General features: G+C 40.5%; 1 protein-coding gene across 1 annotated transcript in view; it reads left to right on the top strand.

The window, feature by feature from the left end:
- ALDH1A2 (aldehyde dehydrogenase 1 family member A2) overlaps positions 1–16168 on the top strand; it is a 53977-nt gene that overhangs the window by 30034 nt on the left and 7775 nt on the right. The window contains exons 5-9 of the mRNA XM_009911235.2: positions 1079–1140; positions 3850–3978; positions 4112–4225; positions 13074–13176; positions 15942–16126. Of these exons, the coding sequence (XP_009909537.1) occupies positions 1079–1140; positions 3850–3978; positions 4112–4225; positions 13074–13176; positions 15942–16126 (593 nt within the window). The remainder of the gene's footprint in view (positions 1–1078; positions 1141–3849; positions 3979–4111; positions 4226–13073; positions 13177–15941; positions 16127–16168) is intronic.

Raw genomic sequence — 16168 nt, 5'->3', positions numbered from 1 at the left:
CTCTCACAGTGTGAAGGAAAGCACGTACCCCTGTGTTGGACAGGGACAATGGGAGCAAAAGCACTACAATCTCTCCTCCTCTTATTCTGTTTCGCTGTCTGACCATTCCTGATAAATCATCTTCTGTAGCTGAGCCCAGGTCATCTTCTCAGCATTCTCACACTCGCAATTGAAGTGATATTTCGCAGTACAAAGATTCAAGCTTTTCTAGATCACCAAGCACAGCAGGGCCAAGGGGCACGTTCAGCTCATGCCTTTAGTGTAGTCCTTTGCTCAGCCGGGGCCTCACTAAAAAATATTTTACCTAAATTCAGAGGTGGTTTGAACCTGGGCTAGTTTATACAGCTACAAGATTCAAGTTAGGTACAAAAGTGCCGTAAATCTACTTTGCACAGATGCAGGCTGAGCACACTAACAAAATCGATGGTTAGACAATACCTTAACCAGTCCCCACAAAAAGCAGGTCATTTTTCTGCTCTTTATCAATTGGGAAGAACCTACATCATATCACAGCATGTCTAACCTCAGCGTGTACTCCCAGACCACAGGCAAGTGCTGAAGCAGCAACAACCATACAGATTTGTTGAAGAGCGTGCACTCCATCAGCACCCCCATGACAGTCACTTATACCAACTGTGCGAAATGAGCCAGCACAGAGACCTGCTGCTCTGAGTAGGCTGGGCTATATGAAAGATTCCAACAGACCACAGGTCTGACCCCAAATCACAGATCTGTTTGTTTCAGGACCTGCCTCACACTGCCCTGAGCTCAACAGTGCTTTACTTAAAGTCTGCAGATATAGCACAGCACTCACTTTAACTAATTATACCTCTCACCACTGGAGTTTTTGCCATTTCTGTCATCAGGACCTTAAAAATAATTATCAAATCAAAAAGTTAATTGAATAATTCCCTTTAGCATCATACCATCCACATCTGATGTTTGTGAATATGCAGTCTGCTTTCCTTTATTGCCATCAAAGGCTGATTCTTAGAGCTGCCCCCCCAGCCCCCCTCTTTTTTTTTTTGTTCTGCCAAGTCAAACTACACTTGAGAGTAACAGTGCTCATCTGTTTCAGATGGAGATTATTTTACGTTTACAAGACATGAACCCATTGGAGTGTGTGGACAGATCATCCCTGTGAGTATCTCTACTAGCGCTATTTATTTTCATTTGAACCAGCTCTCTTTAAAGATACATAAAACATGGTCTTCAGCTATGTGTGTTTTCCATTACAAAAAAAGCTGAGCTCATATTGTTGACATATCTTTAACAGCCTCCCTGCAAATGCTTATTTGAACATGCTAATAGGGTTTAGGCTCTGTTATTAGGAGTTAAGGTCTCAAGTCATAGAATTCTCATGATTAAAACAAGCAAAGCAAAACACAGTGTTAATATGCTGTCAGTGGTTATGGATGTTCACACAACTTATGGAAAATTGATGCTTTGCTGTGGTAGTCTTTTTATTTATTTAGTTTTTACTGTGATTTAACAGGCTCCTCAGTTCCTGGGAGAATGTGATGCATTTTAATTCCATTCTTTCCTGCTATTTCTTTTACAAGGCTGGAGGAGAAAAGGGAACTCCAGGAGACATATCATTACAATTAACATTGTGTAGCTAATAAAAGACATGAAATGTTTGTTTTATTTGTTATGAGAGAGAAGCACAGCATTTCATCAAATTTAATACTCCCCCTACATCCCAATATACATCCTTAATGTAGTCTTGCTGAGCACTGCATGGGAATTATACTGAGAAGCAAACTTTTTCACAAGAACCAGTTAACCAGATTTGGCAGAAGTTGCAACGGGAGGCTCACACACAGCTATTGAAATACTGTGTGGAAGCTTTTTTTCCTTGACAAAGCATTGGGGAACTAATCAGGACATTCTCTGAAACGTTTGTTGATTTATTTTTTTTTTAATTCTGTTCATGTTAACCACAAAGCCACTGAACAGCAACATGCAGCAATTCCATTAAAAGAGAAGCAGCCAGAAAAGATTGCTTTAACATTGTTTAGATTTGTTGTTATCTCATGTCTTTGTTAAGGGGTGGCTATTGTGTTTGGTGCTTCATAGAAACTCTGAGAAATGTGCAAACACTCGGCAGTGGCTACATACGCCTCCTGCAAACACTTAGGCACTTTCCTAACTTGACTCTGGAGTAGTGCTTGTGAATGAATGATTCTAGGCTCTGGCCTTATTCTCCAGCCAAGCACGTGGCTAAGCACTTGCAAAACAACACCCCCAACATCGAACCCCAGAGTTGCTGGATGTCTCCTGTTCTTGTCTCATTGAGCTTAACTGACAGGTCTGCTAAAGAAACTTGGCCACTTGCTGAAGATCATGCCAAAAGCAGGATGTATTTAGTTTAGATTTGTGAAACTCTTTGTTCAGGGTACCCAGTCATCCCCATACTAACTGATTATTCCCCTCAAGTTTGTCATCCAAAACTTCAGCATGACCGTTGTGTGCATCTATTCTAACAGTGCTGTAAACCTGTTAGGTATTTCCTCCACAGCTACCAGGCACAGAATACAGACCCTGGGCCACTGCATGCACTCAACCATTACACTAGCAAATGTGTTATTACAAAAATAAAATTAAACAGCAAGCCTAACACTAAACTCCTCATCCTCTCTCACATCCTACCTTCCATCAAAATATATGCTCTTTGGCAGCTTTGTAGCATAAACAAGGCTACAGACTGGCCTATAAAACTCATTAGAGCTGTCCTTGCAATACCATTAGAAGTGCAGGCTGTCAGCACGCTGTTGGCCCTATAGCTCCCCTCCCAGGTTTATATACTGAAGATGGAATTAAAACATCACTTTGTCTCTGGAGTTTATAAACAACTGAGAGAGTAAAAAATTGGGTGTTCGGTGACAGAAAGACAGTTGTGTATTTTTCAACCTAGCCAGGGGCTAGAGAGATGTCTGTGAGAGTGGCAGCTGATATGCATCACAATAACATGTTCTAGCCAGTGGCTGACTCTTTGTGACTGATATTTTCTATTTTCTTTCCAAAGGAGATTATTATATGCATTTGTACAAGTGACTGTGCAAAAGCAGTTATTTTATTGCTCTGGCATTCCCACTGAAATCAGCGGGACTATCCACCTAAGCTGGTGGGATCAGGCCTTGTAGAAAGTCTTGTTATTCTTATCTTTATCCACAACTTCTTTGTACACGAAACTAATATTCACTACACCTTCTGCTGCCAGTAAATGAAGTTGAAATTAACGATGATACACAATTTTGTACCAGCAAAGAGTGGTGTTTACTGTTCTTTGAATGTTTTCCATATAAACTACTCAACAAGAAGTTTTCAAGAAAATGAAATACTTTGATCAAGCACTAACATTTATGGGGGTTTAATAGCAATTGAGGCAATTAAGTATTATCTAATTTTGAATATAATTTTTTAATCTTAAAATGTATTCAGGGATAGGAATTTTACATCCAGAAACGGTTCAGCATGAACAAATAGCTTTTTTCCAAACGCAGCAGAAGCGAGGACTATTTGTCATGGGGAATTAAAAGTGCCAATTGCAAAACAGTAAATTAAATTAAAAGTTGTGACTGAAAAAATTAATGGATAACAGAAGACTCTTTTACAAAGGCTGTGGATGCAGCTGTATTTCTTTGAACAGGAGAGAAAAGAGCTAAAAGGTCACTGTTGTCACTTTCTTAATGGCAGTAACTAAAAAAAAATCCTTGCTTTGTGCTGAGAAAGATTTATGCCAAGAATCAACCTGAGAAATAAGTGAGGTAGCAGCTTGACATCTTAAAAAAACTGAAACACCACTGCAATATTTTTCCATCTATCAACTTCTGTTTTTTCCTACAGTGGAACTTCCCCCTGCTGATGTTTGCGTGGAAGATTGCTCCAGCTCTGTGCTGTGGCAATACAGTAGTTATTAAACCAGCAGAACAAACACCACTCAGCGCTCTCTATATGGGAGCCCTCATCAAGGAGGTAAGAATAATTGACATGAACAATGTCTCTGTCTCTCCATCTGGGGAAAGAACTACCAGCACATGTCTGATTTAATGCGCTGTGTCAGTTTTCGTTAAGTCATGCTACCTGTCATTCATTCCTATTTTGACAGGCTGGCTTTCCACCAGGAGTTGTCAATATTTTGCCAGGATTTGGTCCAATTGTTGGTGCAGCCATAGCAGCTCATGTTGGCATTGATAAGATTGCTTTTACTGGATCCACTGAGGTAAGAGTTTTCATGGATATGTGAATAAATAATTAGGGAGATAGTATTAAGTCCTTGTGCTACATTTCTCACTGTCCCTGAGTAAAAGAGCTATATGTAAATAATGGCAGTCTGTCCTTGCCAGCTAAACGTATGTGCTGCGGTACATCCAAAGCAGAAATGGTTCCTTTCCTCCAGCCCCTGCTGTGCTCGGCACCTCAGCACAGGAGATATGCCTGGAAAAATATTGCTGGGATTTCCTGTGGGCTTATGAGGATGTGAATCACATGCAAGTAGGCAGAACATCCCATGTATATTGCAGCACACATAAATGCTGCTTTAGCATATATAATTTGCGTATCTTGGCCTACTTGAGAAAAGGAAGGGGGCAGACTGGGTCAAATGTACTTCAGCTTTGATGCTGCACTCAAGTATACTGAGGATGAAGAGGAGGTCTAAAAATGGAAGGAGTGCTGGAAGAAAAGGAGATTGTCCAAGGCCAAAAATGTACTGCTATGAGTCTATGATAGAATCATAGAATTGTTTAGGTTGGAAAAGATCTTTAAGATCATTGTGTTCAACCATTAACCCAGCACTGACAAATTCACCACTAAACCATATTCCTAGGTGCTACAGATCTCTTAAATCCCTCCAGGGATGATGACTCCACCATGTCCCTGTTCCAGGGCTTGACAACGTTTTTGGTGGTGAAGTTTTTCCTAATATCCAACCTAGACCTCTTCTGGTATAATTTAAGCCCATTTCCTCTTGCCCTATTGCTTGTCATTTGGGAGAAGGGACCAACACTCATCTTACAACAATCTCCTTGCTGCAGAGAGCTGTAAGATCTCCCCTGAGCCTGCTTTTCTCCAGGTTAAACAACCCCAGTTCTCTCAACTGCTCCTCACCAGACTTGTGCTTTAGACCCTTCACCAGCTTCATTGCCCTTCTCTGGACACACTCCAGCACCTTATTCTGTTCTTGCGGTGAGGGGTCCAAAACTGAACCCACATTCAGCACTCACCAGTGCCACGTACAGGGTCATTTCTCTAGTCCTGCTGGCCACACTATTTCTAATAAAAGCCAGGATGCTGTTGGCTTTCTTGGTCACCTGAGAACACTGCTGGCTCACACACAGCTGGCTGTTGACCAGCACCCCACATCCTTTTCTGCCAGGCAGCTTTCCAGCCACACTTCCCCGAGTCTGTAGCATTGCATGGGGTTGTTGTGTCTCAAGTGCAGGATCCAGCACTTAGAATCGTTGAACCTGATGGTGCAGATGTTACGGAGGAGGTTCAGTGTGAAGACAAAGGCAGTAATCTACAGAAAGAGTAATGAATCCCTCAAAACTCAGATCATGTCTTGCTCTCAAATATGTGCAAAGCTGGCTGTTATCAGGGTTGGGGTGGGGATGATAGAGGTACTCCAGACTGAAGTCACAGGAGAAGGGGCCTTATCTCATCGTCTGAAGGCAGACAGAAAGGAATCTCAGTGGGAGTTTCAAGGCTGGTTATATTTAAAGAGTGCTAAACCCAGCCCTTTTCAATTCAAAATCTGACTAACTATTGTATGGAAGGAGCTAAACCCCAGAGATCCAGGCTATCTTTGATATGTTTGACTCCCACTTGTGGCAGTGGGAGGCTTTATGGATCACAGGGATACTGCTCTTCACAGTGAGTCAATTTATTTTTGATTTGAGCTGATAAATTCACTTGACCAAGCAGTCCTACTAGATATGTGTGGGTGGAATTATCCTGTAATTGAGTTTGGAAGTCACCATGCAGGAGCCTAAATTACCAGTAAAATGTAGCTGCAGTCATACACCTAATTTTCACACACACAGTTGTTTTGCTATTATTACATACCTGTACAGGATTGTAAAGACAATTTTAGTTTAGAATATACAAGTTACATTCTATGTCTATGGCAACATCAGATTTCAGATAATTCTATGTAATTACTTTATGCATTATGTCTCCGATAACCAATTTATATTAGCATCCTGGAATACTGAAAACTTTAATATAAGCTGAGTACCCCCCATAAATTAAGTTGAAACAATTGTTTTCATAAAGATATGTGATCTCTGTTTAAGATAAATATTCTATTATACAGGATGTTGCAGTGTTTGGAGGAGGAAAAATACAGATGGGTTAGGTTTCAAAGTTGTCTTTTGTAGCCAAAATAAATTTTTATTGTAGTTCCAGACAGCTTTAGTTTTAATAGGCATTTAAACTCAAAAGCTGTGGGTTTTGTACTAACTCAGTGCCTACCTTTAAAAGCCTTACTAATAGGAAGTGAAAAGCATTACAGAGATGAAAAAGCAATTCTCTAAGAACCTAAAGCAAGAACAGATGGAACATTTTAATTCAGATTTAGTGTAAACTATTCCATATTGTTTCTGATTTCCTGTAACACTGAAATTTTTTATCAGCAAGTCAACATTGTAACATTTTAAGCACAATGCTGTACTGTACAGTCTTTGACTTTTCCAAAACAGATATCAATTCCTAATTGAATAATAATGAAAATATTTTTTCTCTCTGGTCTAGTCTGAGGCATGTCAACTTTACAATTCAGTGATGTGCATGTCTGATAACCATCAGATATACAAACACCATGATATTAACTTCCATTTCCCCATTTCATCCAGGTGCCAGTTAAGTCAGGGAATACTTTCAAGTTGAGCAAGTTAATGATAAAACCTATCAATGCAAAAGCAAGGTTCTTCAAGTTGAGATACCTAAAGCATAGTTTTTTTTTCTCAAGTTTTCACCATGAGGTTCTTTTGGGAAAAAAAAGACAGACTCTTAACCTGTGAAGTATATACTGCCCATTTGCCTGTAAATATTACAAAACCCAGACTATAATTATCTGTTTCCTGCAAGGGTTTTTTTTAAAGGCAGAAAACAGGTTTCTCTTCCTACAAAACATGTAATGTTAATGTTTTCCAAAATGTGTAGAATTCTATCCATAGAAATATGAACCAAAAGGCCAGGTTCTCAACCTCAATTCAATAAAGCCTGACATAGGAACACCAAAGATCCATCCAACCTAGCACCTTATCTTGCAATATGACCAGTAACAGATGATTATAGAAGAAGAGAGCAAGTGTAGAGTGATCCTTTCCTTGCTGTAGCCTCACAACTAACTTCTGGTAATCAACCATTTAAAAACTTCCTGAGCCAGAAAGTCCTGGCCTTGTCATCCATGCATTAGTCCAGTACCTCTTGAACCTCCTGACTATTGTGAGGCCTCAAACCCATGCCTCTGCAATGATCACACATAAGTGACTTCTAATATATGATATTGATTTCTAATCTATGATGCTGGTCCACTTTGGACTCTCCATTTCATATGTTCCATAGTGCTTTGAAAATTGTTTTTAGTAGTACTATTTACTTTTCACACACTCCCCTTCAAATAGCATGTGAAAAATCATAGAGCTCTTTCTGTGGTACATCACTGCTTGATTTCACTTCTCTCCCCCTCTCCTTCTGACCCCTTCTTCTATAGGTTAGCTTATGCACATAAAAAGAGTAGTCTGCCAGCTCTTTAATCCCATAGCCTGCCTGCTCTTTATGAAACACCCTCCCCTCCCAGTCCCCTAATGTATGGCTCTCAAAATCCTTCCCTTACAGCTCACCAAGAATTGTTCTGCAGACACTCGGCAGGCTACAAGTTTCACTTTGACAACTGTCACACTGAAAACAAAAATCATACCAAGTACGAAAGCAAGCCTAAAAATACTGTGCCACCTTAGATTCCAGCAGCCCCCTTGCTTTCTCTGCTTGCTCTGGTTCATGCTCTTCAGCAGCTTCTTTGATATGGGCATTTTTACAAACCTGTTTGGTTTTGCTGCCTTGGTTTTAGTGAATCGGGGGTAATCCACGATCCTCCTTAATTACAACAATCTCCTCAGGCTTCGCTGACATAGTTTTTAACCTGATCTTCCACAATCAGATGAAACCTAAACTGCCAAGACCAATCCTTCTTCCAGCCAATCTGACCATATCAACACTTGCTCCTATCCCTTTCCTACCTTCCCTTGAAAGCCCATAATTGATTTAAATATCTCATTATGTCTTCTTGTATTTTGCTTGATCTTTCTAGTCCCTACCTGTAGGGTGAAATTCTCATTCATCAGGACCATGGGAGTGGTTCTGTAAAGCTCCCCACACTATCCCAGTTGTTCACTATACATGTCTTTCCCTTTTACTCTGCCCCTCACTACCTCAGTTTCTTCACTGTTCCATGTATTCCTGTCTATTTGAGTTCCTCATAAAAAAATTCTAGCAACAACTCAGTTAAAATAGAATTCAGTTATTTATATTTTCTGAGCTTAAGAACAGATCCAAACTCAAGATATCTGGCGTTATATTGGGCTGCAGAGCTCAGAAGTACAGGAGAGGTTATATGAGTCTCTTCCCCAGTTAAGACAAGTTCTGATGAGGGGATAATTTTTACACCTATCAGAAATGCAGAGAGGGTCTTCATATTGCTTTCTTATTTTTTGAAAGAGCTTTTGTTAAGGAGCAACAGTGAGATGCCTTCAAAAGCAGAGAAAAACAGCCATCAAAAGGTGCTTTACGCTTCATTTGCCTTTACTCAAATCTGTGAATTCAGTTACAGGCTTTGGAAATACAGCTGTTTTGACTGCTGTGAGCTGTCTGGCTAGGGCTCTGTGTGTGCTGCTTTTGAATGGGAACTGAATACCCCTAAGTTCTTGGTGCACATGGAATAGTTGGGTGCAGTATGTTCCGGGCTTAAGATCAGAGATGACTATGGACAGCAAGAAGTAATACATTTTAAAATAGATGCATGTTAAGCACTGGCTGGATCGAAAATTGTATTTTGCTTGTTGCAAAAGTTTAATGAGTTCTAATAACTTCTGTTCAGAATCAAATGTGCTATGTCAAAATCAGAGCAGCTTACAACTCCAGTTATTAAACACTCTCAAGATGAGAATTATAGATAGCACACAAAACATTTGAAGCCCTGGCCAAGAAGAAATGTATCCTAAGTGGATGGTTTCCACTTTGTTCAAACTATCACCCATTAAAATGCAGACAGATTAAAGATAGGATTCAAGTCTGTGTTCATGAAGTTCTGTAGAGTAACCCAAATAAATATCCAACAAATTGGTTTGGATGCCTGTGTAAACAAAAGATCTGTAAACAACTGCAATAAACCCCAGTAAAAGAGTCTGCATTTTACTTGGCAGAATGTTTTTTCTTATGCACTTAGATTAACAAACCATGATCTCATCATTAGTCAACAAGATACTAGAGAGACCATCAAAGCAGACTACAGGAGCGTGGAGGCTGATTCATGCCAAACAAATGTTTGTAGCTAACAGCTGTACTACCACTGATTCTAATTTACTCAGCAGGATTCTCCTTTCATTTCTGAAGTGAGATGAATGACACAATACATGATGTAGACAGAATGTCTACCTACTGCATGAGTGATGAGTTGTGCCAGCTCTTCTGGATCACACAATCTCTTGCTGGTTTTAGATATCATGAAGAATTACATCCTGGCATTTTCTACTTTAGTAATAAGAATTCTAAAGGTGATTTGACCTGTTCTGAGAGGTGTGTTAGTTTACCATGCTACACACTTGCCCTGTTCAATGTAAGGAGTTTTTAGGGAGGCTACATTGTCATTTATTCCTGCTTCTGCTTTTATCTTTTCCATCATATCTTGGGCAGCTTGTGCCTCCTGAATTAAAAGTAGCTGTTTCCCTTTTATTTCCTTGATGGGTTTGGTAAAGCTTAGGGAGCTGTTCTTGGACAACTGTTGTGTCTTTTGTAGGCAAAGGCCTATAAAAGATGGATGTCAAAAGGATTCATCTTCTTAAAATTGAAACAAATAGGGTGTTGTATCACCCCTGACAAAGTTCACAGTATAGCTCTGGGCTCCCACAGGGAGTCCCAGGATTTAACCTAAGGAACAAATGTGCAATTTATAGCTTAGGAGTCTCTCCAGGAATTTCTGTAAGGGATTGTCTTTTCACTTGTGCTGCACTATTTACTATGCTCTTTTTCAGGGCTGCTTCTCACACAGGGCATTACACTGTCAAATAAAGCTGCTCTTCTTCATGTCAGTATTTCAAAATTCACTTGTCTTTGCTGAAGACACCCCCTGAACATGCCATGCAGCCCTAAAACGTTTCTGAGAAAGATTCTGCATGCAAGCTGGAATTTAAAAAACAAACCAAAACAACAACAACAAAGTAAGCTGCAGAATAGGTTTGAAGGTTTTGTCAAAGCACTGACACCCAATGCCTCAATGGCTGGACAATGAAAACTGCAATTCCAGAAAACAGAAAATTTCTGTCTGATCGTGCCATCTCCTCAAAACTTAATCTCTTGTAACTTAAACCACTTACTGTTCTTCAGCTATTCTAGCAGTATCCCAAGAAAGGTGTAACAGTTGGACCAGAGCAGCCCAGCTACTTAAAAAGCCTATGTAACTGAAGATGTATGCCTTCTCTGTCAATTTTTGCACTGTTTGTGGAATATTTTCATCTGTATAGCTTCCTGTGCAGCCTTACCTTCACAGTCTGTAGCAGCATGCAAGAAAAATACCTGTTGTTCAGCTGGACTAGTGTTCCCCTACATTCAGGTGTTCCCTGGTGACTTTAATGTGCAATCAAAGACTTAGAGCAAGGAGAAGACAGATATTCTGACACAGCTGCAGAGAAAGTATCACAAAACCTGGGGGTTTGCTTTTGACTTGTGAGACTTGTGGTGCTTTAACAGTAACAGGCCAACCCACCTGTACCACTTAGAAAGATTGATTTCTGTCTGAAACCAGAAAATCAGGAGAACACAAAAGGCAACAGACTGTTTTGAATTTCTGCACAGAGTATTTAAAATGTGCCTGTGTAAATCCTTGAAAGAGGACATTAAACTTCCAAACACAGAAGGCATAAAGAGGCAACAATCAAACGTTTTGTATCATGATACACTCTCAGTGCCTGATGTCATACAGTTGAGAGTCCAGGACTATTCATCAAATAATTGTTTGGATTTGGTGGGGTTTTTTTGTACAGGGGTGCCACAAAATGATTCTTTATTCTTGTTGTTGTTATTGTGAATAACAAATTGTTTTCTTTGAAATGGGCCAAATTACATCTGCCTCACCCTCCGTGCTGCTTACAAGGTTAGGGCACTTCACAAGCTATCCAGGGATACTCCTGATATCAATCTTGAAGCCTATTCAAAACACGGATGGGGAGTCAGGGCTTTCTCTGCCAACATTCCTGCTGAATAATCGCACAGCTCCATTATCAGTGGGGGAGTCCTCTCTTCCAGTGCTCCTCACAAGGCTGTGTTGCCTGTTGGGAGCTCACAGATATAGCTGAGACTCAGCAGGAAGCATGTACTGAAGACCATGCAGATTGCAACACTATCACTTATCCCTTTCATGCTGTCTTTCTCCATAAAGAGAGGGTCAGTCACAAAAGGCTGCCTTTGTCACTAAATAATCACAGCACTGGTGCCTTCGCTTAGACTTTTCTCAATCTATGAGTGCATAGGGACAATAGGAGCACAGTGAGCAAAAGTTCTGAACAGCATGAGCCCTGCCATCCTGAGGTCTACACTGATTCCTAACTGGAAGGACACAGTGAAGCTGTCTGTTAAGTTTATACATGGAAACTTGACAACAGCCTCCCTGTATTAACAATATTCTGCACCATACTTTTCCAAATGAAGCCCGTTGTTTCGGAGCCCTGTGGACATTAATATTTGCCATACAGGGCATCTTTGGGCTTGCATATTTGCCAATCATTTGTTTGCAAAGAATCCTTTCAAAATCTTTACTTAGACAAGATTTTTGGCATTGAAGTGGTAGAATGGAAGGTGGAGAGATGGTGAGCTAGACACATAGCTTGGGCTTCTTGGGCTGTTATGCTCTTTATGAATTTTTGAAGGGAAAGAGGTGGTGGTTGCTCCTTGGAAGAGGGAGGTTCAAGGTAGTGAAGGTGTAAATGGTGTTGGCTGGCACTGGCACTCTCACTGGTTTCCAGTGTACTTTTTCAGCACAGTTTGAGAGACTGGAATTTTCAGATGACATGCTCAGTTTATGTGGTGGGGGTGGAGGGCAGATAGAGTCCTTTTTCATGTTCACTCCTGGCTCTCAGTCAAATATAGCAATAAAATCGGCTCCAATTAAGGGGAAATGCAAGGAATTTTGTGATAATGTCGACACTCCATTCCATCAAAACACAGGTTTGTTTTAAAGAAATAACCTCAGTCATGCTCAACTGTAGTATCACCAGTACAAAGGTACAGTAAGTGGTTGACAATTCTTTCATTATCCTGTGGGGGTTTGATTTGTTTTGGATTATTTTTTTTTCTGTGGGAGCCCTGGTTTCTGTTTCATTTGCTTGTTGATTACTCCAGTGGTAACTTAACTTTCTCCAACAGATTGCCTTCAGTTCTCGAAGATGTTCAGCTTCTCATCCATTAACCCCTTACTGCAAGGAATCTCACTCACCTGACCTTAGAACAAGAAAACTGATATAGAGGCTAGAGTACTGCGTGGATAAAAACAGTCTGAGCTCACTGTCATCTCACTTCACATATAATTTTCTTTGCAGCCTTAAAATATGTCCTAGTTAAAAGAAAGCACTTAGCCAGGTTATCAGGGTCTCAGCATAGATACAAATGGGTGAAGGGTACAAGCACTTCTTCATTTCTAGAAAACCTAGGAAGCTGTCCACTGATGATGGGAAGCTGTTTGGCTTGAAGAACCTGCTGGATTATTTAAAGCTCTGTTCTAGTGACAGCCAACACTGGCTGTTGAAGTGAACTGTATGACTACATTGCCTGTAAAACGTGTCTCCATTTCCTTTCAGGTTGGAAAGCTGATCCAAGAAGCAGCTGGAAGGAGTAATTTGAAGAGAGTTACACTGGAGCTGGGTGGGAAAAGCCCAAACATTATTTTTGCAGATGCAGACTGTAAGTCAGCACTTCCGTATTTTCCTTAAAAGCATATTCAAGTGATGTCTATTTTATTTTATTTATTTATTTCCATTTTAGGACATATATTCTACACAAAGTGACATTGTCCAATGTAGCTGTATCTAATTGCACTTTGTAATCTCACAGCAGCAGCCTAAGGTGTGATATTTATTATGAAAATACACCATTTGAACCCACAGATCCACAGACATCAAGAAAACTGACAAAGTTACAACCAAGCACATAGAAACGGTGTTACTCATAGTCATGGTCATACATTTGTCATCCTAAACTCTGCAGGAAGGTGGTTTAGTGCTTTAAATCTAGAAATTCTGTAAATTTTTTTGCTTCACAACAATTCTGAAAGGGGAGGGCTTTAATTTACATGTGAGTTGCTAATCTAGTCAGTGCAGTATACCTTTATTAATCTGTTTTGATAGTGGCTATAAGCTAAGATTATTCCTTTAAGAAAAAAATGTCACAGTGAAGAACTGGGTATTGAAATATCCTCATTGCCACCGTCAGCAGGGAGCTGAAGGTTTTGCCAGCTGAATGACGTTATGCAGCTGAGATTTTTGGCACCTGAGAAGGTACAGGACAGCCACTTAGGACAGCATAAAACCACAAACTGTGTGTTTCTGTTTAAGTGTTCAGCAATTAAATAGTTAAAAATGTTGACATCTAAGTTGTCATCAGGAGGATTTAAGGTTAACACCCCATTAAGATCAATGGGACAGTTCACACTTTGGTTTGAGCTATTGTTTCAGGCTGTGTGCAGGCACCCTGTACCCAGTGTATTTTCTGAGAACTTTGTAACCTAAATACATAGACATATAAAGATGTGGTCTTTGAATTTCAAGGGAGAAAATTAATAAAGCAATGATTCTGAATAGCATGAATTACAATACTTGGTTAGAATCCTGTATTTATTTTCAACTTACCTGTGTCTGAAAGATTGGGGAAAGTGGTAGAACTTTCAGCAGCTTTTCTACATAGAAATGCTTTTCCAGGCTGGGGGCATTACAGTCACAGCCATCCTGGTAAGCTCAAAAGGCTCCTGTCAGCTGCAGACAGACTCAGATGTTACAGCCATCTACCTCACCTACTCATCTCCATCTCCCACCAGAAATCACCGTATCTCTAATGTTCCTAATCTACTAACTCAGACTGGATCACCTGAACACTTCTAGCAGACTGATATATGCTGAGGGCAGGTCTGTGTTACGGTTTTCCACAGTGGAAGGACAATCGCTCCAAGCTGCCACACAGAGCTGTGTATCTGTGACCTGCCATATCTGCCAAATAAGTTTGAGGACCCAGGGAGATGTTGTAGGCAACAAGGGGATTACCAGGACACAGAGGAGAGCATAGTCTCCTTCAGGACTGTCTGTTCCACAGTATATCATACTAAAGCTCTCTGGCCCTTTCATAATTACAAGCAGCAGCACTTGACCTGAGATTCAGACTTTGAAGCTCTGATTATTTAAGAACAGCAGACAATCTGATTACCATTCCAAAAGAGCTATTTGTTCTGTTTGAGGAATGCCGTGTGCCAAAAGTTAGTGGAAAGCATGACAGAGCTGATGAAAGTTCATAGCACCAAAATACCCAGAGAAGAATGGTTAGACCCTTTCATGGTGAAAACTGCATTAACAATAGAGGAAGAAGCATCAGTTAATCAGTTCTATCCACTAGTGTTTTCAGTCTCTATGGAGATGCCTGGGAAAATTTGAATGTGGTCCAAGGAACACCCAAAATAAATAGATTTCAAGACCATGCTGAGGGCAGAATAAGATGTTTCTGTTAGATGAAGTTGTCTAAAATGTGCTGCAAGAAAACCACTGTTGCTCTGTTCATTCCATAAAAGATTATACTTTAAACAGTGTTCCAAAGTGCAACAGCTGATTACAGTGCTGCAGGGTATCCCTAATTAAAGATGAATTCAGCATTCTTGACTAGCCAGCTATTGCACCCAGATCTGAATGTGTAAGTGGATCCTCTCTCCTTGGATAGTGGATATTTCAGCTGATAATTTAGATATACATAGAATACATACATAGAATAAACCAGGTTGGAAGAGACCTTCAAGATCATCGCGTCCAACCCATCAACCAATCCAACACCGCCCAAGCAACTAACCCACGGCACCAAGCACCCCGTCAAGTCTTCTCCTAAAAACCTCCAGTGATGGCGACTCCACCACCTCCCCAGGCAGCCCATTCCAATGTGCAATCACTCTTTCTGTATAGAACTTTTTTCTAACATCCAGCCTGAACCTCCCCTGGCGCAGCCTGAGACTGTGTCCTCTATTGCTACTGCTGAAGTTGTTCTTGCATATCCCAATCCTATAGACTGCTAAAGCATTGTCTTGATTTAATTTTTGCAGTTGGTTATTAAGCAATATTTTGTGGCTTGTGTTATGAGATGGCATGTGGAATTTATTACCTGTGGACCCTCCTTCACCTAACAATGCCTGAAGTGCCAAGTGGTCCCTTGCAGTCTAGTGTTTCTGAAACAGCTGTAATGCTCCTAAGATTCCTCTAGCATTACTGTGCCTAGGGTGGAATAAATGGGGGGCTGGGAAACAACTCTAAGTACATTTAAGCCCTCCATGTTTTCACAGGGATTATGACACAAAATTAAATTAGTCATTATGACCCAACACCCAATAGTATGTTTTGATTTGCTCACTACACATGACACTGTGCATAGCAAATGTGTCTATGAAGTTTCACAGCAACATATGCTGTCTTGGTTTTTAGTGGACTATGCTGTGGAACAAGCTCACCAAGGGGTCTTCTTCAATCAAGGTCAATGCTGTACTGCAGGCTCACGGATTTATGTGGAAGAATCCATCTATGAAGAGTTTGTTAGAAGAAGTGTAGAGCGTGCAAAGAGGAGAGTTGTGGGAAGTCCTTTTGACCCAACTACAGAACAAGGCCCACAGGTAAAGGAATAAAGCTTCTACTCTGCAGCCCAAAAGGTATCT

Source organism: Dryobates pubescens, chromosome 17, assembly GCF_014839835.1.
Source record: "Dryobates pubescens isolate bDryPub1 chromosome 17, bDryPub1.pri, whole genome shotgun sequence".
Classification (NCBI taxonomy): domain Eukaryota; kingdom Metazoa; phylum Chordata; class Aves; order Piciformes; family Picidae; genus Dryobates; species Dryobates pubescens.
Note: the sequence above shows the minus strand (reverse complement) of the source record. Positions and strands in the feature narration are given on the sequence as shown.